The sequence below is a fragment of the Tauraco erythrolophus genome, chromosome 13 (assembly GCF_009769465.1).
Source record: "Tauraco erythrolophus isolate bTauEry1 chromosome 13, bTauEry1.pri, whole genome shotgun sequence".
In the NCBI taxonomy this organism is placed as follows: domain Eukaryota; kingdom Metazoa; phylum Chordata; class Aves; order Musophagiformes; family Musophagidae; genus Tauraco; species Tauraco erythrolophus.
The window spans coordinates 3,316,340-3,340,853 of NC_141477.1; the positions used below are offsets into that span (position 1 = coordinate 3,316,340).

Consider the following 24,514-nt stretch of genomic DNA (forward strand, 5'->3'; position numbering starts at 1 on the left):
ACTGTTTGTCTTTCAGGTCATCACCATATGCACATCTTTATTCTTATAGAAAGTCAGAGATAGGCTTTTTCACATGGGTTGCTCGATTTTCCAAAGTTACATTCTGCAGATCACATTTTGACAGACATAATTTATTAAGTGTCTTGGAGATTTCCCATGTAACAGTATTCTTTTTTTTTTACCACTGGCTGGAGCATTCAGAAATCCAGAAAGATCTGTAAAAGGCAATAAGAATTTAGAAGAAGAAGTGGTCAGAAAAAGTTATGTAAATACTGTGAATTTTCCCAGAATTTTTCCAGGTTTTTTAGTAAATTTTCTAATAATATTTTGTGATTTGAAATTCACAGGTATCTAATATACAGGAAAGCAAATAAGTAAAAGGGATTGCACAATACTGCTTGCATAAATTCAACTTTCATTTTAACAGTATTTGCCAGAGCGTACACGCTAGCAAACTTGACTCTAAAATAGATGGTAAATTTAAAAGGGCTTTTCTGTTTAAGCTCAAATTCTTTTTAGTCTGTTAGTTTTACCCACCTTTTGTAATGCCATCACTTCTCCATTTGTTTGATTCCGTAATGAATCCCACTGCTCTGTGGAATTTGACTCCACACGTGAACTGGAGCAGCAGCACTTTGCAAAAGCATCTTCGCCCCTCTGCACAAGCTGCGATGGGGTGTAGAAACACAGCGCTTTCGTACGAGCTGGGGTGTGCTGTGGAAGGGGTCTTGGACCTCTTCCAGAGCTTGCTAAAAAATGTTCTCCTGCTGGTTCTGAGCAGGTACGAGGGCATCAGCCTCCGGTCCAACTGATGTTCTTCATGCCAGTCAGACGTGCCAGCTGATGGCAGATTTCCTGGAACAAGAGCTGCACCCAGGAGGAGAGTGTATGCTGGCTGCAGGGCACACTCAGCAGAAGTGCGTTGGTGGGACTGTAGAGATCCTATCCAGCAGTCTAAACCAGGAAAGGGAAGTGCAGGTCATGCAAAGAAGAGAGTATTCTTGCAGCACTGGTGAAAAATCAAGTGTAAGAGCCCATTAAAGAGAGTTTAATAAGGATAATGAGGACAGTCTGTTAACCAGCAGGAGCACAGGAAGGGTTGTTGTTGGCAGAGGTAGATATTTTAGATGTAGTTCTGGCCCAAGTAATGGCAACTGGTATTAGTGAAAAATAAGGTTAAATGCAGATTAAGATTCAGGGTTTGAAAAGGAAAAGGCTGAAAAGGTGCATTTTATTGCTTGAATTTGTATAGGTGAGGGAATACAATTGTAGGCAATGCAGCAGTTCCCAGTGAAGATCTTAATCATCTGGCTACAATTAATACTGTACAGTTCTCTAGTTACAGCGTTAACTTTATTTATAGTTGGGTTTAAGACTGAGATTAGTCAGGAATACTTCTGTTTTCTGCCAAATCTTACACAGCAGTACCAGTGGCCTGTGGATGATCTTTGTCAAGGCCCTGCTGCTGCTTTCCATCTGCAGAAGAGGGAGGAAAAGCTGACTCTGAAGTGCATTGAGCTCCAGCTGTGCAGCAGCACTGTGTTGTTGCACTGGTACCTGTTTTAAGTCCAAACAGGCAGCTACTGTACAGCATTTCGTAGAGTGCTTCAGTTAGAAGGAGAAATTGCTAATGAAGAGAAAATACTTGTTTTCAACCTGCTTTCTACCTGGGAAGTTCCCTTTTAATTTCTCTCTGAGACTCTCAACATATACCCAATGTTTTTTTGTTTCTCTCCTTTCTTTGGCTTTCCCTTTTTGTCTCCCACTAGTGATGGAGTGTGAAAGTACTCGTGTTACTCCGTACGTACCCCTTCTCTAAGCATTTGGTCGTTCATTTGAGTACGTACCTGCTTAACCCAGCTTCTCAGGGGCCTTACACCAGGCTTCTGTCTTGGGCAGGGTTTTTTGTTATTTCAGTTGTTCTGCTTCAGAATTCACCCAACTGCAGCTCCCCTCTTACCAAAAAAATCACCCCCTAGTTCCACGGGGTTTCACTCTGTACACTGTTGCTACTGACACTTCACGTTCTCCAGCACTGCACACAGGCAGTTCACTTGCAGAAATAAAGTTCATTTCCTTTTCATGTTAGAAAACATGACTGAAACCAAATCTCTGACACATTCAGAAGACTTCCTCTACCCATGAGGAGTGGCCAGGGGAGACACGACCAGCGTGTTTGGATTGTCTTTCTATATAGAACTACTGGGGGAGGAGGGTGCAATATGATTCTCAGCATTAAAGGAAAAGAATGAAGGGTGAGAGATTTATTTAATTTTATTATTATTTAATTTTGAGGATGTATGTTGCTGTTGTTGCAAGAAATTAGTTTAAGCCAATGATCTGCCCGACCAAACTGCAGAACTGTAGCTGGAATTTAGTCCAGACTGGTGAAGTGTGTAACACGAACTGCTGGACTGGTTCTGAGACTTGTAGGTTCTGGTCAGGAGACTTAAATCCATGGGGCTCTTCCAGACTGAGAATAAGATTTAGGATCTTTAACATGATCTAAAGCCCTTTCAGCTTTTTCACTGTTTCACTACAGGATATGGTTTGGGGCTTTTTTTCATTCTATATCAGATTCATGTCAGATTTTTTTTTTCCTCCAGCTAGAACTGGGCCCTTGAATATTGAACAAAAACTCATTTACCGTCTCCATTATATATTAATTATGCTTTAACAGCCATTCTTACAATATATTTACGTTTCAGCAACAATTCAGAAACGCTTGAAGAAAGAGAAAAAGGCAAAGAGAAAATTGCAGGAAGCTTTGGAATTCGAATCAAAGAGAAGAGAACAAGTGGAACAGGCGCTTAAACAGGCCACATCAGGTGACGGTCTCAGGATGTTAAATGGTAATGTCTTAGTTGGCCTTTCACAGTTAGCTTAAAATGATGTTTAATTGAGTGAAAAAAAAAGCAAATTCCAGAATAAAAAAAATGACAGCCCTTTCCTGAAATAATTAAAAATCTATTTCAGGCCATGTGCTCTGGGTCATGAAATAAAAAAAATAAATAAGTCTGTAACTAGAGAAACAGACAGAGCAGCTTATACAGACATCACAAGAAATGCTGAATATATCACCAGAGAAATCTGTTACAGTGCCAGCTAAGACAATGTGAAATTTGGTTCCTATAAGGTTCTCTGAACTCTTCTCTCCCAGCAGATTCATTTTTAGAACTGCTGACCTTCATTTTAAAAGCCGTTTGGCTGAAGTTTGCTCAGCCTCAGGACCTATTAATTTTGTTAAATATGTATCAGCTTTCAGAGCTGACTAGGTTTTGAATACTTCCCAAATATTCTTGTGAAACAAAAGCAAATCAGTTCATCTTCTCAACAGGGTGATTATGTTTTGGGGAGTGGGAGGGTTTGCTTCTTCTGCTTAATATGGTTCCGGCCAAAGTTTAGAGCTTTGGTTTGAATCTTTAAGACTGAACCCAGTTGAGTTTTAATTAATTTCAGGTTTAGCCTGTGTGCCCCTACCCCAGAGTCTCTGCAGAGGCTCATGGATCAGAGTTACGTTCAGCCTCTGCGGCGTTCGTATGGCGTGTAGTCTTTACGTCAACGTCGTGCTGGCGGCTTTGGGCACTGCTGGCAACTGAGCCCTAATGACATATGCAGGCTGCAAAACATGCCAGAGCTGCTGAGCGAAAATAATGAGTTTAGCTTGTCTTGAGTTCTCAGTTACGAGGGCTACCCAAACTGTTTTTTAAAGTTAGGGCAGGCCTGTCTACATGAACTGCCATCGCAGCACTCTGCAATGGACTGCGAGTTGTGATTTATCTAGAGCACCTAAGAGATATAAACTCTTTAAGTACGAGAGCAACATCTTTCAGAGACATTCTCATCTGCTGGGTTTTATAGTCCAGCATATCACTGTAACCAGGAACTGGCTGGCTTTTCTGATGTACTGACAGTGAACAGTGGTGATTCAGGCATGGATATACAGCCTGCAGTTGCACTGTGACAAGGGACAACGACCCAAGGGAGAGTGAGTGGACAGAGCCAGCAGAAGCCTTTTCCACTGCCTCAGCTGGATCAGAAAAATGCCCAGATCAGATCCCACAGACATAGCCAGCACCTTGAGATGAATGTCAAAAAAAAACCCTAAAATCCTAATGTTCTGTAAGGTCATTCAACCAGATTCTGCAGTTGCTGGTAAGCACCTGCTGCTTGCACGGCAGTTAGGAGTACTCAGCAGTTCTGGAAGCCACAAATTAAAGGGTACCAGCATGCCAGCAATGTGATTAACAGATCTTTACATCTGCTATTGTGGGCCTGGCTGCTAACGTTTTGATTTGCAGGCACACTCAGGTAGTCATATATATGTTAGTGCCTGCAAGAAGCTGGTATTTACATGCTAATCTGATTGCACATGCAAATCAGGTAGGTCATTAGCATCTTAATCCACAATTTAATTGCAGGTACAATTTTATGACAACAAAACGTGAAGGGCTATTCTGAATATTTTTAATTTAACTCTGACGGTCTGTCTCATTTACCAGATGCTGTTATTAGTTACAGATGACTTTGTCATTTTACGTATTACAACATGTACTCTAAAAGGTTTGAAAAGAAAGAACCTTTTTAGAGTAATAGATCAGTGCCCTGAACTTTCCTTCAAAACAGGAATGTGAAGAAGGGAAACCCTATATAATAGCAGTCACTTGTAATTTTATATGAAAAAATTGTAGACATTAAAATACTATTTATTTTATCATAAATATTTATAGCACTGTATATCCATACGTCACATACATTTCATTTATACATATATTACTGAGATAGGACTTGTATTACTCTTCTGCATGTGGACCACACTTTAATGGCTTGCCCTGCTTTGACATCGAGCCCGGTCAGGCTGTAGGGTGACCAGCAAAATGTCATCTCTGCAATAGACACAGACGTGCCACCTACAGCCATCTGAGAAAGCAGCAGGGCAGTTGTGCTCTGTTCGAGGAAGTCCAGAGCAGGCTTCTGCACAGAAAAACTTCAAAACTCCATACCCAGCTCTCTTTCAGGTGTGGGGGTTTTTCCTGCTGTAATTTCTAAGTGCTATATTATAAGGGAAGCAGATGTTTCTCCAGGATTCGAGGTGCCATGGATGCAAATCACATACCCTTCATGCTAATCCTTGTTGGCACAAGGTGGATAATGGCATCTGTTATCATGACACCCTGGGGTGTTTGATCCCCCGCCCCCACCCCAAAGGACTGTGCATACAGAGGTATTATCAGTATGAAATTCAGTGGTTCAAAAGTGCATATCGTCATGAGAGTCTTTCTCAACTTGGAAAAAAAAGAGCACAATCCATTTTGGAAAGCTCTTCTCAGAAATCTGGAAATGTTTCACGTAATATCACGTATGTAATTTTGTTTTGGGTGATGACACATGATAACATGTGCTTACAACATCCTGAGCCGAGTCTTTTCCGTGCAGTTTGCACAGTCCTTGTCTGTAACATGCACTCACACACACTGGTACGTGCACAGAGACACGGCTGTATTCCTTAATTCTGTGCTTCGCAGGTGTGTGCTAGGAGAGTCTGTGTAGCTCAATATTATCACAGTTTGATTTTGACTTTGGTTTTTCATATGTCAGATGCCCTCATTCTCCATTTGACAGACATATTAGTATCATGTGTTGGTTATTATCTGATCATCAGACAAATGCAAAGCATGTTAAAAATAATTCAGTGTGAGGCCAGTCGTGTTTGCGCATTTTGGAAACAATTTACCACTGAAAATTCTATGAAGACCAAATGTTGTACGTAAGACTGTGTAACTTGGAGATCACCCTAGTTTGCTGTAAATATTTTTCTTAAGATGCATGAGAGAAGGACAGAGAGGAATGCATTAATCTGTGATGTCACATCTTTCAGATGCTGGAATCCCAGATATGGAAATAGAACACAACGGAACCCAACATGACAGTGCAGCAATGCAAGGTGCAGTATGTACCACATCCCATCACATACCTGTTTATCGTGAGCCATATTAAAAATTAAAGGAAATGCAGAACAGTTCTTGTCTCTGTTTTTCCTGCTTTAAGATAAATGTAGATTACACAACTTCATTTTGTTTTCCTGTTCAACACAGAAAACTTTTGTAGGATCAGTTCTTTATGAGACCAGAAGTTAAATTTGTTTAAATAGACATGTGGGAGACTCATATCTAGGTATCAGATATAAGTGCTTAGTTCAAAAGTGATTTTACAAATTATTTATCTTTAAAAAATATTTTACCTCTGATCATAGGTGTTTTGAAAAAATACATAAAATGTAGGTGGTAAAGGAAAGGCACATTCATGTTATGAGTGTGCTCCGTTCTCCTCGCTGTTGGGTGGCTGTTTGTAAATACACAACATTCCTGCATGGTCTGAGTGCTTCCCAGAGAGGAGTAGATGCAGTCTGGCTGTAGGCCTGTGAAGTTGTGTCATCATCATTCAGGGGAGCTGAGCTGCAGAGATCTCCGTCGTTATTTCCGTTACCGTTGGAAGCCTGTTTGAGACACTCAGAAAATCCATAGTCACCTGTGATAAAATTTGGTCCCAGCACCTTGAACATAGAAATTCTTGACTTTGGAGAAAGTCCAGTATTGTAGTGTTGGTTTTCTAGAAAACCTTTTCCTCCTTTCAATCCCGTGCCGTGTTCATTACGCCCCGTTCAGTTCTGCACGGGCTGCTCTAGCAGCCCGGAGACGGCTGCCTGTTCTTGGAGAACTGCTGCTTCTTGGAGCCCTTCCACTCCCTACGGAATCCTGTGATGGTTGTCTGCAAAAATAGCGTGTGCTGAAGGAACTAGAGACAGTCCCCTTCCTTCTGCATAGACAGCAGCAGGACTGCAGTACGGTTGGAGAGACTAACATAAGTCCCAGCATTTCTCAGCTGTTGAAGGCTTGACTCTGCGCACCTCTGGTGGACATCTGTCGTCCGTCTGACATCTCTACAGGAAAGCTTTCAGATATTTTTACTGCTGTCTCTTTTTGTGATTTTAGGTTCATATGCTGTGTAGTGCAAAGAAGGAGATCGCAGCTGTACTGTAATGTGTATATACACGTATGAGATGTGTATATATATATGTACACGTGATTAGAATTGTGCTCTAAATATTGCAGTTTGAGAATCATTGCTGCCAGAAATAGGCAAAATATTGGATAAGCACTTGGGACACGGGTATTGAAATTTGACAAGCAAAATATTCCTAATGTTTCTGATCTGTTTATGATACCTGCTGAGTGCGCAGTGCTTTTCTAAAGAGATTTTGAGAGTCAAAGGTGCATCTGGACAGAATCTAGTGAAAAAAGGAAGTTAATTTCCATTTCCAGTTGAAGAAGAGCAGTTACAGTTGGCTCACGTGTGTCTTCTCATCGAAACCAGTTGTGAATAACTGTGGGGAAAGTGATGCATAGCCACTTCCAACCACCGTTTACTTACTAGAAGGAATTGAGACAACTTTCTTACCCTTCCCGTAGTCTATGGATATACAAGAAAACCCCATGATTTTAGTATTTTTATTTCAGGTTGGTTTTTTAGATGTTTTTTAATCTGATCCCAGCTACGTCATTCTGCAGTTTTAACAGCCTTTGGATCATAAAGTTTTTGTTCAGGTCGAAAGCCTGAAAACAGGGAGAACTGGATATCCGCTGTGCTCGGTATCTAGGAGCTGGGTGTCCCTCTGTGAAGGCAGAAAGTGACTTGGGTGACAGGAGTTGTAAACCTGCCCTGTCTCCTCAGTGGCAAAGCGTCTCTTGTGGCCACCATGACGACCATGATGCCACGTCATGACGACGTGACAGCGTACGCTGACTTCTCTGACAGTTTCCGTGCGGTTCTCCTGTTCACGTGTAAAGGTGCAATGAGTTTAGGTGGTTCTTCCACTGAGCACCCTCAGCTGATAAAGAGGCTTCTGAAAAGCTCTCTTTAGAGATTCTTTTGATTTCGGAGTGTTTGTGTCCTGTAGCACCATCTCCTTCATTTTTATTCTTCTTTTTATTCTCTTTTCCTTTGATTACAATTTTTGTACTTGACAGCTACTGTTGCCGTGCCGTCGTTAACAATTTGAGCACACTCCCTCATTGCCCCCCTCATTTGCTGCCTTTGTTTTTGGGGGCCTGGGAGGAGAAAGGGTCAAAACACATGTCCCTGCTACAAAGCTGTTTCCAGGCTTCCAAAATCTCTCTCTATTGCACGGAAAAAAGCGTTAGCATCAATGCAGACCTTTCTTTCTCTGTTGTCAATAGCTCTGCTGGACAGAAATCTATCGTTCACACAGTGCCTTTCCTTTGAAATTCAATTAGTTTCACTGCCAGTATCTCCTTAAGACGGTTTAAAGGAAAATCACAAAAATACTGCACAGCCACCTTTCACAGTGATTAAGTCGTATCATATTTTATGCTCATTTCTTAAAATGATTTTATTAACACAAGCTGTTCGTATACTGGGATTCTGATCTGCGTTATAAATCTTTCCCATTTAGTTGACTCATTTTCTCTTTGCCTTGTATATCAATTGAACAGAAGGTTTGTGCAGGCGACACTTCAAACTTTTTTGAACTTTACAGTCTAATGCCTCCATCCTCTGTATACCTGATCTTCTAGTCCAGCATAGCTTGATCTGAGAGAAGCTTTTTAGCTGACAAAATAGAAAAGTAGTAGTTGCTGTGGTCGTGAAGCCCCCTGGGTGGCTGAGTGGTGCAGGGGAGGGTGATGCACGCGCACAGATACCCTTCTGGTCGTGCTCCCATAACTCACTTGAGGGCCAGTGAGATAGTGCATCAACCATTTTATCAGCCAATCTCCGTTTCACATAAAATAAACATACTGGGTGTCATTAAGTGCACCTTCAGATCAATGATTTTTGCAAATGACATTCAAGTACCATTCGAGTAGTGCATTTTTGCTGATAAAAGCAAATTAAATTAGCACAACTACAAGTGTGCTGATAAAAACTAAAACCGAACAGCAGCACCATTAGCTAACAAAGTAATATTTTCTCTTTACTGCTTTCTGCCATTTAGTTATTATCCTATTGGAAATCTAATTATAATCCTTTTACTCCCTAGTCAAACTTCACAGTTTTTGCAAGCTTAGCACTGACAAGTGATTTCATTACATTTGATTGCCCGCGCCCAGATTGACTTAACTTCACTCCGAGACCTAAAAGCCCTCTCAGTTTCTCAGATTCCCTGTTTGCACATTACAGCAACAGCTCCTTTAATTAATTAGCATGAACAGCAGTAACATGAACTGCTGAACAGAAAATAACATCATTTTATGATCGCGGGGAGACTTCTCCTTTTGCATGTTTATACCTTAGTTAACTTTTGTATTACTATATTTCATTGTTAGGGGATATTGGAACAATCAGCAAAGCAATGTTATCTTAAAATTTTAAAAAATAGATGTTACCATCATACTTGATAACAATTCACAAAAAGTAGAAGACTCTGGACTTCAAGAAGGAGGCAGCAGCACAGCAGACAGACTTTCCTGAGGTGAAAACATGGTTCAAAGGAAACGTGGCTCACTGTTCCTGCAACAGGAGGATGACCCAGGGCTGCTGCTTTTGTTTGTGAAATAACCTGGCAGAGATTTAGCACAAAACCTCTCAGTTACCATGAATAAATTTCTGTTTCTATCTGTTTGCCAAAAATGAGGGACTGTTGAAGTTTGGAACATATTTTGGGTTTTATTATTTAGCAAACTGGGTGATATTTTTTCAATATTCTGATACAACCAGTCAGTTTTCAAATCCAGCCTATGGTAAAAAAGGCACAAGGGGGACAGGAAGGAGAGGAGCAGTGTTTTTAAGAAGTTTAACTACTTTGTTAGTATCAAATTAAGCCTCCAAGTGCTGCAATCCTCTGAAGCCAACCATGCTGCAGAATTTCAGAGTACTCTACGATTGTAAGAGACAAATTCAACATCTTATAAATTATAGCGCTGCTGGCTTGGCCTTGCTTTCACTGCAAAAAATATTCAAGCACTGACAATTTTACCTAAGAAAAGACCAGAACCCTGTGATGAGAACTCTTGAGACTGATCTAAACAGAGACCTGGTATTTTCCTCGTGTGCAAGTTCTTCGCAGTCTTTCTCGTTTGAGTCTTAGACCTTTTCTCCTTCCTCTTGTCCAAGCCGTGCTCTGTCCCTAGTGTGTGTCCTGCTCTGCATACTCGGAATTATTGAACCTCTAGTAGTTACCTTGTGCTGTACCATAGTTGCAGTGTTTCTGGAAAAACTCTTTCCAAGTTGGTGTGCAATTCCCGGCCACCGTACCGGTGCACACACCAGCCGCGCGCTGCCGAAAGCCATCTCGTTAGGTGCTGAGCAAGAGAAGGGCCCTGCAGTAACGAGCCGTGAGATCGCCGTGCTGGCCCACTGCACGGCTTGCTGGTTCCAAATGGCACCAGCACCGATCTTGGTCCTGGTGTTACTTCGACTTTTGGTACGCAGATTGTTTCTGGATCTTTCTCTGTAAATGCACACACACACACATATGAGGAAGGAAGCTGAGATTTTGTGATTTGCTGGAAAAAAAAGGTGGGGAAAGGTTTTCCCAGCAGACTGTTGTGTGTGAAGGTCCATACTATCCTTTCAAAGGGCTAAAACATTTATTCAGTAACTCAGTGCCAGTAGTCTTGAATATTTCCTAAGCAGGAACCACTGTGTTATCTCCCTGCCTACTCACACGGACAACGGCAATCCAGCATCTGCACAGCTTGTATTCCGTGAACATAGAATCATAGAACGGTTTGGATTGGAAGGGACCTCAAAGATCATCTAGTTCCAACCCCCCTGCCATGGGCAGGGACACCTTCCACTACACCAGGTTGCCCAAAGCCTCATCCAACCTGGCCTGGAACACTTCCAGGGATGGGGCATCTACAACTTCTCTGGGCAACCTGTTCCAGTGCCTCACCACTCTCAGAGTGAAACATTTCTTCCTTAGATCTAATGATCTATGATTCTATGATTCTAAAATAAGTGAGGAAGAACCCCAAAGGCAGCACCTCCGTGTGCATGCAGCGCTGGAGCAGGGCGAGGAGCCGGGGTCCTGCTGGCCACGGGAGCGGGGCCGCAGGGAGAGGAGGGCTGGTCGTTGGTTCAGGCAGTGTTCAACCTCTGCAGGGGTGGAAAAGAGCAGATATGGAAGAGCTGGGGCTGGAAAGAACACACATGGCACTTCGTTGGTAGTGCTGCTCTCGGAAGCAGCGTGTGTTGTCCGCGTTCTTCCGTGAGCCAAGAGGAAGCCATGCTCTGCTCACGGGGCGGTGTTTTTTCTCTTTCGCTGCTTAGTTTGGAAAATATTTACAGATAAATGGAGGGGAAAAATTTTGCTGGACAACTAATAAGCGGGCAAAGAAGTTGGTTTACTCACTGTTGCCCTTCGGCTGGATGACTAGTCCAAAACCATGAGGCTGCAGGCCAGGGCAAAGGTTTTTTTCATGGTAGCAAAGGGATCGTTTTCTGTGGTTTTCGTAATTGCTGTGGTCCTTACCCACTAGCAGGGCCTGGATGCAGTCTCCTTCCAGGCCACTCAGTATTCCTGTTTGCCAAGAGGTTTACAGAGAGAGGGTTTTTTGAGGGATTTCACCTACAGTAGAAGCTCATGAAACTGTTCTCTGGTTATTTTTTTTTTTTGTGCAAAAGAAGAGACTGATTCAAACTCATTAGCCCCAGCTTCATAAGTTAGATTTATTGTTACGGCGTTGTATTTTCCACGTGTTGCTGCATCCAAAGCTTGGCTTGGCTCTGATCTAACTGCACTGCTGACTCTGTTTACATAGCCCAGGAAGGGTGGAGAGATCCACTCCTGTCCAGCATACCTGCGGTATCGCGTGAGAATCTTTAATTCAGCCCCTAAAGCAGGAGCTGGGCAAAGCCTCTGAGAACACACAGGTCTGGCACGTGGCTGCCCTCGTCCCTCCTGCTGCTCTTCTGGCCGCAGAACCACAGCCACCTTTGTGGTAGCAGCTCTCCAGCTTCTCCATCTAAATTGGCAGAGTGGGATTTTCAGTTTATTATTTCATCTCTGCTACCTGCGTGCTGGCTTTTATTTTTCAAATTGCACGAACAATTCATGGTTACTGGTACAACAAATTTATCCTTGTTTTCTCATGATGTAGCAGGTCCCAAATTCCCTTCCTCCAATGACTTCCATGTCTCATTTACAGCGTGCTGAAGTTGCCTGAACAATCCCAAGCTGTAGCTGTGTTGGTTACTCGCAACTGGTTGGCTGCATCGCGTTGCTCCCCGTCCCGGACTGGGTTTGCACACCAGCATTGCTGGGGCACGTTTCTGTAGGCAGATTGTGAGGGTACACATGGAGGTGTTGTTTCAAAGTACTTGTATGGAAACGCAGCTGAATTACTGACTTAAAACAAAGATATGAGAAACAAAACCTCACAAAGGATTCAGAAAAATCAGAGATGCTGAGTAGGCTGAAAAAAAGAAAAGAAAAAGAAAAAAAGTGAATAGATATGCAGATGATAATTATTGCTTTTGGATTTGTCCTTTATACACGTATTGAGACCTTGACAGAAAAAGGCAGAACGATGATATTGTTGCTAAAAGAGAGTGCAAGAGATGAATGTGTACCCTGGACCAACAACTCGGGGATGGCAACACCATCCTGAGGGAAAGTTACAGTTATTAACGCGGGCTCTGGCTCACTGGGAAATGGGAGATCTTTCCTTGGCTCATACATTGTGAAGGGGGAAAAAAATCCTTTCTAAATGTCTTGCTTATTAAGCCAGTCATGCATTTCACCGTAGGTTGTAAAGCAGTGTAACATGCACAGGGGGCTCATAAGCATATTTTAGTGTTAGGGAATATCATTTATACAGTTTTTATATTGTCAATATTACCCCTAGAGAATGAGATTAGGCTTTAAACTACTGTAAATCTACGCTTTTGCTCACCTTTGTATAATTTCATTTTTTAATAGAATGAAGCCCACATAAATGAATATTTGATTAAGGGATAAACCTAATAAAAGAATACATTTATTGCACACAGATTTATTCAAATCTTTGCTATATAGTACAGTAAAATGCTGTAAAATGGTGTGTAGCTCACAGTCAGCTGCACTGAGGGGATGGTGAGTGTTCTTCAAAAAGATAAATTTGACAACATCGCGTTGTCTTTCATGTATAAGTGGTAGCACAGATGCTCCCAACACTTTAATTCCTCATAGGTGGTTGCTGTATGACGTTGTTAACGCCATGGAGTTAAGTTTATTGCACAGCAACAAAAAAGTATTTTAATTTCTGGAGAATAATTGAGAGCTTTATAAAAAAGGAAATATTTAACTATGCACTTTCTGTTTACTGATCAATAATATCTCCTGGGTGGCTGCACTGTGCTTGAGCTTTGGCATTTACTTGCTCTCTTACAGGTACTCCAGATACCTCCATTGAACTTCCCTTGAGGAATAAAGGGATTAGAAAGGAAAAATGGAAACCTGTTTCAAAGTTCAAACAGTCAGTCCGTCAGCCCGCCGTGCCCTCCATGACCACCTCTTACCTTAGTTTGAAAAATAATTTTTAAAATACAATAAAAATACCGAGAATTTAAAAAAAAATAGTATTACTGATCCTTACTGATCCTATTTTTGATAGTCTCCTCTTCCCTGGAACGCTCATCTGGATTCGTCCCCTCCTCTTTGCAGAGCCCGCGTGGGCAAACGCAGCGCCGTGACCGCGCGTGCGCGTGGTGCCCGTTGTGCTTCGTACAAAACACCAGCCGCCCGACACGTGTCGGAGGGTGCAGCTGACTCCCAGCTGCACCTGATTCCTGCTGACTTCCGTCGGTGTCCGTGGTCTGTAAATGCCCTCCAGTACCTGTGGCACCCTGGCACGTCTGGCTGCTGAGCCTGGCCCCCCAAAGGGAGGAGCGGGAGGTGCCCGGGACACGTGAAGCTTTGGCTGCTTCCGTGCCGGACGCAGAGCCGGTGCGTCGCTGGCTCAGGAGGCACGTGCTGTGGCAGAATTCCAGCCTTTCAGACTGAATTTCAGCCTGTCAGGGCTATTCATAGATTTCATAGATTTGTAGGTTGGAAAAGACCTTAGAGATCATCGAGTCCAACCGTCCCTAATCCCCATTAAACCATATCCCTTAGTAGATCATCCACCCTATTCATACGGTTTTCGGAGGGCAGCCAAACCTGCCAGCGCTCTCAGCGGCTGCCTCATCACCTACAGCTCTGGGAAGAAGCCACGTGCGACTTCCTCGGCACCAGAAGGAGAAAAAGGAGAAAAAAAAGACCAAACAAAAAACCCCACAGTGTTCAATAGCTGCATTTCTGCTTGCCTCCTCCCCGGCCGCTACTATTTGCCCCACCGAGTTCAAGACAATAATTTTAATCAGCCAAACGCTTGAAACTAATTTTAGTCACTTCTTTGGAGGTTCTCGTGCTCCCAGACATTCCTCTGGAGGTGTGATGTCCCTGGCTTTTCCGATCTTTATTGTCGTTTACGTCCAAAATACGTATTAAATCATCTCTGTTTGGAGAGTCTGAGCCTCCTTAAACCCATGAAACACTCAATTACTAATTAGCTGTTTCCTGTTCCTAATGAAGTGAACATGTCGGATTTGGATTAAAATTCAGCTACTGCTCTCCTCTGTTTATGGTTCCAGATGTTTTTGTTTTATCTAGGAGGTTACTTTGACAGCTACTGCTAAATGATAAATCACTCGTATTATAGCTGAAATGCATTTTGAAATTGAAATGTGGCAAACTTTGAGATTGCTCCAAGGATCAGTGTCAGTCAGCAGGTCAATACTTGTTCTTTCCGTGTGAGCGTTCGGTATTGGCATATGTAAAACAGTAATGGGATGGATGTCAACATTATACAAAATGCTTCTCAATATTATCATTTTGCCATCATCTTCAGGATCAGTACTTGCGGGCTTAGCCGGGTGAATTCATGATTCATTGTATAATGAGCAAGAATATGGATTCTTGTTAGCTTTGCTTTCTGTGGGCATTTTAATATTTATTTTTTCGCTGGCCTTGAAGCTGCTTAATGTGAAAAATCACAGTTGAGAGGTACTGTAACCAGGAATATTTCTATGAAGGAAATAAGGGGCTTTCTACTTGTTCCCTTAAATAAAGAAAAATAATTTTAAAAGAAACGTGGCGGTTTCTGAGCAAAAGAACAGTTTTCCAGGAAGAGATAGTGATGTACTTCTATTCCGTGTTTTAGTGCAGTGCATGTTCCCTGGAAGGTTTTGTGCAGGTAATAGTGGTGTGTTGTAAAGCCGATGCCGTGTTACTCGGTCTGTCCTGGGGAGACATGCCATACATGCTGCCTTCTGAAAAAAAAAAAGAAGCAAAATGAGCGTTCAATTAAAAAGCAAATGTCTTAAAGGAAGAAAAATCCAAATCACAATCTTTATAGCCCCTACTCAGCAGCTGCTGGCTGACCAGCAGCGTCAGAAACAAGAGTGGTGGGATTTTATCCCAGCTGAGTGCCGTACCCGGGTTGGAAGGTGATCGGGGCACGGAGGCCAGCCCGTTTCACCTCTCAAGGGCTTTGCCCTCTGGCATCTCTTTTTCCATCATAAAGCACACTCATGGGATGGATAGTCCATATCACTTGTAGATCTGATAATTTGGCTGGAGGAAAAAAAAGTCCACAAAGAAAGAAGACGACCCACGTTTCAATTAATTATAGAATGTGTAACTGTGTAATTGACCTTTTTTCTTCTCTTTTTTTTTCCTCCAGAAAACAGAACGTACATCAAACCTACAATTATGTACTGAAGGAAACATCTATTGTCGAAAAATGTTTAATGATCACTATTTGAAGACTATATAGTTCATGGAAAAACGTCCCTTCCAACCTTTGATGCCTTCAGTGCTGTGTTGAGAACAGGATTTGTAGCATGAAACTTGAAGGACAATTCCAAGCAATTTACTGTTGCTTCATCGAAAACTGCCGTATTGTCATTAAGAAATATTGAGACTTTTTACAAGCTTTCCATACCAAACCAAGCCTGTTGCAACAGATCATTTTTAGGTCCCCGGAGATAGAAAGGAGTTTTAGTATTTTTAAGCACATACAGGAATTATTCTCCCTTCCCCCCCAAAAAGAACTTTTCTTTTGTTTTGTTTTGTTTTGTTTTTTCCTGAGGAGGAGGTAGCTATTACAGCATAGCAATGGCACAATGATTTTAAGCCACAAAGGTCCTCACTGGCTGTACATCATACAAGTCCAGTTTATCACTGAAACTGTCCAACATGGAGCTGTTTCGATTGTGTTTATAAATTAAGCTTTGTTTACTGAAGCAGATACTCGATATATATTACGTTTTAAAAAGAAATGTGTGTACATTTTTTAAAAGAATGATGTAAAAATTGTCCTTTCATTAGATGACCAACTCAGAAGTGTGAGCTAAAACCCCAATAGCTGACGTAATACGAGGATTATAATTGATGCTTTTTTTTATGCTCAGTTCAGCTTGGCTTTTGGTCTTTTAAGATGAAAAAATGAATATGCAGTAGAGTGTTAGATAATGGAAACTTTTAAGTATGGTTTCTCTGTTGTACCATATTAAGTTAAAGTACACATTCTTTGTTAAAAATGTTCTTGCTAAAAATACAGTATTAAAAATTTTTTTGTTTGACTTTGGAAATCTTTTAAGATTTTTTTTTTTCTGTGAATTCCCATAGTTACTGTACTAATGCAAAACAATATTTTGCACTATTAAAAAATACTTGAAGAAATTACTTAATAAAGAGGGTGGGTTGGTATTGAACATTTTCCTAATTATTGTACGTTCCAAATTCGGAGCTTTGCACCTGCAACATTCCTTTCTCAAAATACGTGATGGAAAGCTGGTTTGAGTCAAGTGGGATGAAGTAATCACCTGGTCACCCTTTGCTTTCGCTCGGGGGTCGAAGGCACAATGCTTATTTACTTACAAACTCATGTTTGAACACACACACTTAGTGTGCACACACGTACCCTGAACCAAATGACTGCCACTTAAAAAATCCTCAAATAGATCTCTGGGGAATATATTTCGTGTGAATATCTATACTGCTGTCTGTGTCTGTATGTGTAGTGTTCAAAATTTCATTTACTTTTATCACTAGACTTTTTTTTTTCATTAACAGACTTTTGCTAACTTTCAAAGCGTAGCTTCAAGCTATGCTGTGTAGTACAGCAGAAAAAAATCGTCTCATTTTTCAGTCCTGAAAGAAATTTTGTAGCTTAACCCGGTGACAGTTAAGAAAATCATGTTGGTCTCTGTTTTACAGGTGATCCAACTAATTATCAGAATAGTCTTGCGATGTGCAAACGTGGTTTATTCCATATGATTTTTATTCCAAGCGTTCTAATAACTGCATTAATCACACTGGCATTGATTAAACAATCTGAAATTGAATGATACGAAGAAACAAGCATTTGGAATTGTGAGTGTTGCTGCACTCTTAGTAAAAGCTCACCTGTGCGTAAACACTGCAGCACCTGAACTTAAATTCTGCCTCTGACTATTAATTTGAGTTGCTATTCCATCGGTATTCCCTGAAATGAGGGTTGGACTTTGTTTCTAAATCTTATTTTTAGGAAGCACTCGGAACAGTCCTTGGGATGGTGCAGCATTTCTGGCGGATTGACCGCACTCCAGTGCTGCCCCGACGCACCGCAGAGTTCAGAGGCTCTTTGACCAGTTACCCAGCATCGTGCTGCTTAGTGAGACTTAAAGTAGCTCGATGTTTCAGTCTTTGAAACATGGTTTGTGCATTTTTCTGTAGTCTCCCTAAAGGCAATTTTAGCTTTTTTTTTTTCCCCTCAATAGCTGATCTGCATTTCTTGGGGCTGCATTGATACTGGGCTGACGAGCACATCATTGATTTCTAATTTGCCCTTCCCAGAATAGTTTTAAATGTCAAAGTTCTGGCAAATGCGATTTAGGGAACTGATAAACTTCAGAGACTGACTCTGTTGTTAAGTGCTCATTAGGGAGCGCCTGATAAATATTGACAACCCAGACACGGAGGTGTTTATGTGTCAGCTCAGCCTAACAGCACACTCCTAACTAACACTTGCTGTTGGAGAAAGATTTTAAAACCAGAACAAACAACAGGTTTGGCCAGTTGCAGTTGAAGAGTTCATGTAAAAGTGCAGATTTCTTTTTTTTTAATTATTTTTTTTATTTTACTTCCCGTCATCTCAGTACCATTCCAAACGACACTCCCCCCACCCCAGGATCTTTCTGAGTTGCACTGCCCCAAAAACTTTTCCGTGGGTGTTCCGGACTGCGGTGGTGGTACATGGGATGGGGACCACACGGCGGAGGAGCCGCGTCCCGCCGCAGTCAGGGCACACAGTCCCGTCCTGCGGGGCCGTGTTTCAGTGCGTCCCTTGCCCGACACAGACGTGCAGGGCAGGAGGCTGACACTGCCTGGGATTTTTTTTGCTCCATGCAGTGCAAAGCCTCTAGAGTTTGTGTAGTTCCAGGCACCACAACTGCGCAGAAAAGGCAAGAAAACAAGGAAATTGTTTTCATGTCATATTTTCTAGGTCTCTGTTGATCTTGTCATTCAAAAGCAGAGGAGCTGATGGGATTGTTTGCTCAGAGAAGACTATCAGAAGAATTAATTGTCTTTGCTATGTAAAAACAAAGCACAAAGAAGCAGGGCAGGAACCTTCCCTGTCCTCCGTGCTGCTGTGTCCAGCACCGGTCCGTGTGTGCTGCTTTCGGAAAGCTGCCCAGCCCCGTGGCCTCGTTGCTGCCTGGTGCTACAGCAGACACAGGCAGTGCTGAGCTTTTTTAATGTCTCCTGGACATAATTTCACATTCAGCTACAGTTACCACCCTCCTTGTTCATTGTGGCTTTTAAACAGGGGAGCAATTTCAGTAGGAGGGTTCTGGAGGAGCCACATCCTCCAGCCCTGGGTGTTTGCAGGCTGGGGGGGCACTGCTGAGGGTGGGGGTGCAGCACCCACAGCCCCTCTGCGTCTGCCTCTGTGGCAGCTCTGGTTTCCTACAAAGCCTCTCCTTGTCTGTGAATTGCCTTTGAGCTGGCGTTGTGCTGATGGGGTTGGAGTGAGCTGGACACAAGGTGATCTTGGCTCAGCGTGGGCAAGTTAATGGGCATTTCAGCAGTTCTGTGAATCTCATGTGATGCAGACTGCTGCCCTAATATACTAACAGAATCAATAGTGACCAATCTCCATTTGGAATCTGGATCTATAGTAACAGGCAGCGGGAACACCCTCCTTTGGAAATGCATGGCTGTGCATTAAAGGCTGAATGCTGGTTTAAGGAATTGCTATCTACAAGCAAGTGGCACATTAATATATTTATTTACAGACTATTTTCGGTAACGTGACAAAACGTGGGCTAACCTATGAGTTTCCCTCGTGGCCTCAGCTGGTCTCCACAGCTGCTCCTGGGTGTGCACAGCCTTAGCCCTGAACTACCCGTGGGATGGCCCCCAGCCTCGCCGGCCCCGGGCTGAGGATCGCCTCCTTTGGCAGCAAGACTGATGGAAAGCCTTCCCACTTTCCCACTGCTTCTTCCTGCTGCAGTATGGCAGCATCCTGCCTGTGCTGATGTGAGGAGGGAGGGAGAGGGAAGGAATTTACAGAGGGTTTGTTTTTTTTTTTAAAGCCAGGTTGTGTGCTGGCATCGTTTGTTGTACAGACTACAATTGTTTCGGCACTTTGAAAATCACTATTAATAAAAATTTTGGCTTTAGTTCGCTCTGCAAATCAGGATGTCTCTGATGATTTGAAGCTGGGGTGGAAGAGAAGACAAATGTTTTTTAAGTGATGAATTTGTAGATGAATTATGAGTTACTACAGTTTCATATTTGTACATCAAAGAAATCAATTGAAATGAGCCAATTCGGTGCGAGCACAGCACAACTGCTGCAGCTTGCTCCCTTCCATTAGCCCGTCATCCATTTCTGCTTCTGCTGACCAGCAAACACTGGCACCGTCCTTTGCGTGAACGTTAGAGTGTGGTAATCTAGGGGGGGCAGGGAAATTAATTTTTGGAGCTCATTTTTTTAATATAGAGAATAACTGTCATTATTCTGAGTTCCAGTTAGAAATACAACAAGATTTTGCTATATATTAATTGTGTGATTTTGTTGACATAATCCAAAAAGTAAATGCGAGACCATATATTAAAACACTTTTTTGATAACTGACGATTAACAAATTCGATCTTTTATAATATTTGAACTTTTTAAAAAGACATTTGGCTTTGCATGTTTGAAAATGCATGGACTGCTTTTTCAAAAAGGCCATTGACACGTGTGTTCACTGAGGAGTAGATCCCTTTCACTGCGTATCAGTTCTTTTGCTGTCTACAAGAGGGGTTAGCTGTGGGAAAAGGAGATTTTGCTGTCCCTAAAATGCAATTGCTCACCTTCCTTCTCTCTCAGAGCCATGAGGGCTGCCCTGGCTTCCCAGTTCATATTCTGTGGCTGGTGTGTGTGCCAGCTAACTGCAGCTCTTGCTGCTAAGAGCAATCCAGCTCTGTGCCAGCACAGCTGGGACAGCCCCTGTGTTTAACGTAATTACCTTCAAAACCAACAATCTTGGACAGGGTTAGGCAGTCCACAAACCTGCTGCTGCTGGTGACAGAGCGAGTGCCCAGCGTTCTGGAGTAAGTTTTGGCCGGTCAGAGGGATGGTGGCAATGAACAGCCAGAGAACTGGCGAGTTCATGTTGGACTGTAACAAAATTGGCCCAGCTCTAATTAATCATTGTGTGCTTCAGGCAGCCACCAGTGAGAAAGTCTGAGCTCAGACGGCGCAGAGAAACTGAGTTGATTTGTTGGGTGAAGACGTGGTTTCAGCGTAATAAAGGTTGTGTCACAATTCCTTCATAAAAAAACATCATTGCAATAAAATACATCTTACATGAAGGTTGTTAAGAGTACTTCCAAAGCGCACAGCCTTCTGTAAACATCACACATTTGAGCAGTTGGGTGACACGATGTGACACGAGTGCACGCACAGCACCGGCGTGCAGGCGCCTTTGGGACTGGGCCAGCAGCTGCCCCCTGGAGAGGCAGAGAGCTGGTTGGGGTGGTAGAACACTGACCCTCACCGTTGGAGGGCAAATGCTGGCACGGAGCCTTTTTTGGGCTGCCTTTTTGGGCAGAGCTGCCTTTTGGGGACCTGGGCTTTGCCTGAAGCTTTACTCTTATTCGCCTAAAATGAATTGTCACACACACCCCTCCTTCCACCAAACTGGCCAAATAGAAAGGAAAAACCATTGGCATTAAATGAAACAAGAAGACTTAGCTAAAAAGAGAAGAAAGAATAAACAGGAATGAAAAATAAACTTTAATTCGCTCCAGTGCCAGTAGGATTTGGCATTTGATTTTAATCATATGTTTCATTCTGTATCGGGAAGAAATACCTGTTTCGCGTTTCCCCTGGTGATTCCTGCCATTAGCTGAAAGTCTGTTTATTCCCAGAGCTGTGCTGCCATCAGTTGATGATGCTGGGGCACTTACAGAGATGTTTTGCCAGGAAAAATGCTTTATCATTTGTAACATTAGTATGAAACATAATATTTTTCATCGTAGACCAGTCCGAAGCAGTTCCATATAAATTGTTGCATTCTCTCCCTTGGTATCAATTGAGGAGGGATAGAGGAACCACAGCCTGAAAAGTAAGAAAACGGACAAAAAAAGCTAGTAACTTAAATAACAAGGAATAAACTCCCTATTGGACTTTTTTTTAATAGTTCTATAAAACTGGTGAAGACAGAATGGTACTCAGATTTTTGGTGCCAGGTCAGTGCTTTGCATTTTATGTGACCATTTACACCTGTGCAAAGTAAGTATTTGATAGCATTTGACAGCTGATTTATTAGCATTTGACACCTATATTACACATGTTGAAATGACTCTACAATGTGCAAAGCAGTGGAAAAACCACTGATTCCTTTCATGGCTTTTTTCCTGCTAGTTTAATACTGAGATTCCATTCCAAAGGAAATAATGAATTCCTCACACCCGGATTGTAATGCTTTATTTCTTCTAATATTTATTATATGTTCAGCTCATACTAACTTGGAAGAAAGAAAAAAAAAAAAAAAGGAAAAAGAGAAAAGCGGTTGCATTTATTTCACAGACCTGATTCACAGACACGGGCTCCGAAACAAAATCAAAACCAGACTGCACTCATAATAAAAAAAGAAAAATGAGAAGTCTGCTATTGTGATGAGAAACACTGCAGGACTAAGACTCTTGATTTATAACAGAGCTGGTAAGTAAATGACACATTTTTGATAGTTAATAGTTTTTCAAATAAACAGAAATTTTCACCAAATGAAAGTTCTGTTTTCATTGAAATTATTTTTGGCTTCTTCAAAGAAAACCCTCAAGCAACTCCAAAGCCATGGTGTTTCTTTTTCAGTGTTTTGAAGACAGGCAGTAACAGGCTCTGTTCAGAACCCATGTAAGAAAGACGTGGTGGATCAGTTTCTGGAATGTGGTGGACTTAGTTTTAGAATTATTATAATAGTTGAACCCAGTGAAAAAAAAAAATCAATGTCAGCAGTATCACCTGTGTACACAAAAAGTTACTGGAGCTCAGAGTTTACAAAAAGAATAAAAGACCCTTCCCCACTCGTGGGAATCAAGCCCCATAAGAAGGATTATGAACACAGTAAAAAGAGAGTCTAAATTATGCTCTAGACTTTGTGGAGTACGCAGTTATTTGAAATGCAGTGACCGATGTTGTGTGTTGAGGGGATGTGATGCCTCCATGAAAATAATAATCCTGTTTGCTCACCTGGTACCAGCCCAATTTCAAGAAGAAAAGCCTCTCAGATTTCACACACCACCAGGGCTTTTCCAGCTAAAATGATGTGGTAGCTAGTGTAGCATGAATGAGTTAAGTATCTGTGAAGTTCATGGACTGGTGAGGAGGGAGGACCAATTTGCCAAGCTCGGAATTACTGACGGACTGAATGACCCATGTCTAGTCTCGTCACGTTACTTTACATCTCACACTGTAACGCGAGCCAGCGGAACATAACCTGGAAAAAAATGACTCCAGCACTAGATTGCAGGATTTTCAAGGTTACACGTGTCTCATTGTCACAGGGCCCACATTTTCTAGATCAATTACAGTGGCCTTTCGCTGGCACCTATTGATAAGGCGCAGAAAGCAGCCGTTGGCCCGACCGTCACTCAGAATTAAGCTCTCCCATATTTACCAGCGTGTGTCTTTTGGGCTACACAGAGAGCAAAGCTCGTAACGCTCATCGCAACGGCCCTTTCCTGAGCTCAGGACATTGCTTTCACTTTCAGTTCTTCGCTCGCAGCAGCGTACCTAGACAATCTTCCCGAAAGGAAAGAGCCGGTCTTAAATCTAAGTCAAAGGACAACAAAAGTATTTATTTTGAAATGAGAGAAAAAGCAGATAATATTTCTTCCTCAGCATGACACCTGTATCTGAGGGAGAGACAGAAGGAAACAAACCCAAACATTTATTTTATGTATCATCTGTCTTGTACCCAGTAAGAGTAGCAAGGGGAACTAATTGTGGTTGAGTCCCCATCCCTGGATGTGTTTAAGAATAGGGTGGATGATCTACTTGGGGATATGGTTTAATGGGGATTTGGGACGGTTGGACTCGATGATCTCTAAGGTCTTTTCCAACCTAGAAATCTATGAAATCAATGAAATTAAAAGTATTATTTGCTCCATCTCAGGGAAGGACTAGTTTCCAATAATAGTGGTTCCCGTGTACTGCACCCCAACACATAAGATTTTACTTATTTTGTAGCTGTGATTTAGAAACAGAGAACTGCCCAGGAGTTACTTCTGATGGGCGATATCTGCTACGGCATTTTGGAAACTGAAGATTGAAATGAAGACAACATCAGCTGCTGCAAATGGGCTCTGGTTGTTTTTGACTTAAGTTTTATTAGGAATTTGGACATGACATCCCTTCCTGATGAACACATCCAGAGCCCATTAATGTCAACGAGAGTTACGCTCATATGGCAGAGAGCAGATCTGTCAGTTGTCCATGTCCAGGGTCCGACCGCAGCCTTGAGTTCTGTGGCTTACTCAAACCATGACAAGTTAATGAGGATTTACTTTGTGTGGTGTATTTCTATATAAAAGTAATTTTTTTAGTAGCATAATGGATTAATATTTACTTGGCAGCCTTTGCATCATTTATTCCCTGGTTTCTATCTTACAGTCTTGTAAGACAGAAATAAATATTTACTCACTCCTCATGCATGCCGTTCATTCTGTTCATTGTGTTGCCTTTCAGTTAGATGCTATAAGGAAAGGAAATTAATTGTTGTTAAACTTAGGTATGTGATGAAAAGGAAAAAAAAAGAGTTAGCTCTGGCTCCTTTCCTCATTTTCCTACACCTCCCACCTCTCTCCTCTGCCAGTGGGGTGGGGTGTGTATGTTTGTGTGTAAGTGTAAAAATAAGATTACCTCAAGCTCAATACTGTTCACTGACAGGGTCCTGCTGTAAAAACTTTTGATGAATAGTCAGCATCTAATGCC

The 24,514-nt window shown here is 42.1% G+C and overlaps 1 protein-coding gene across 1 annotated transcript in view; it reads left to right on the forward strand.

Moving 5' to 3' along the window:
* DACH2 (dachshund family transcription factor 2) overlaps window positions 1–15,763 on the forward strand; it is a 296,688-nt gene extending 280,925 nt beyond the window's left edge. Inside the window, exons 10-12 of the mRNA XM_086619655.1 lie at window positions 2,709–2,852; window positions 5,879–5,944; window positions 15,726–15,763. Coding sequence (XP_086475781.1) covers window positions 2,709–2,852; window positions 5,879–5,944; window positions 15,726–15,763 — 248 coding nt within the window. The remainder of the gene's footprint in view (window positions 1–2,708; window positions 2,853–5,878; window positions 5,945–15,725) is intronic.
* Window positions 15,764–24,514: the final 8,751 nt, after the last annotated feature.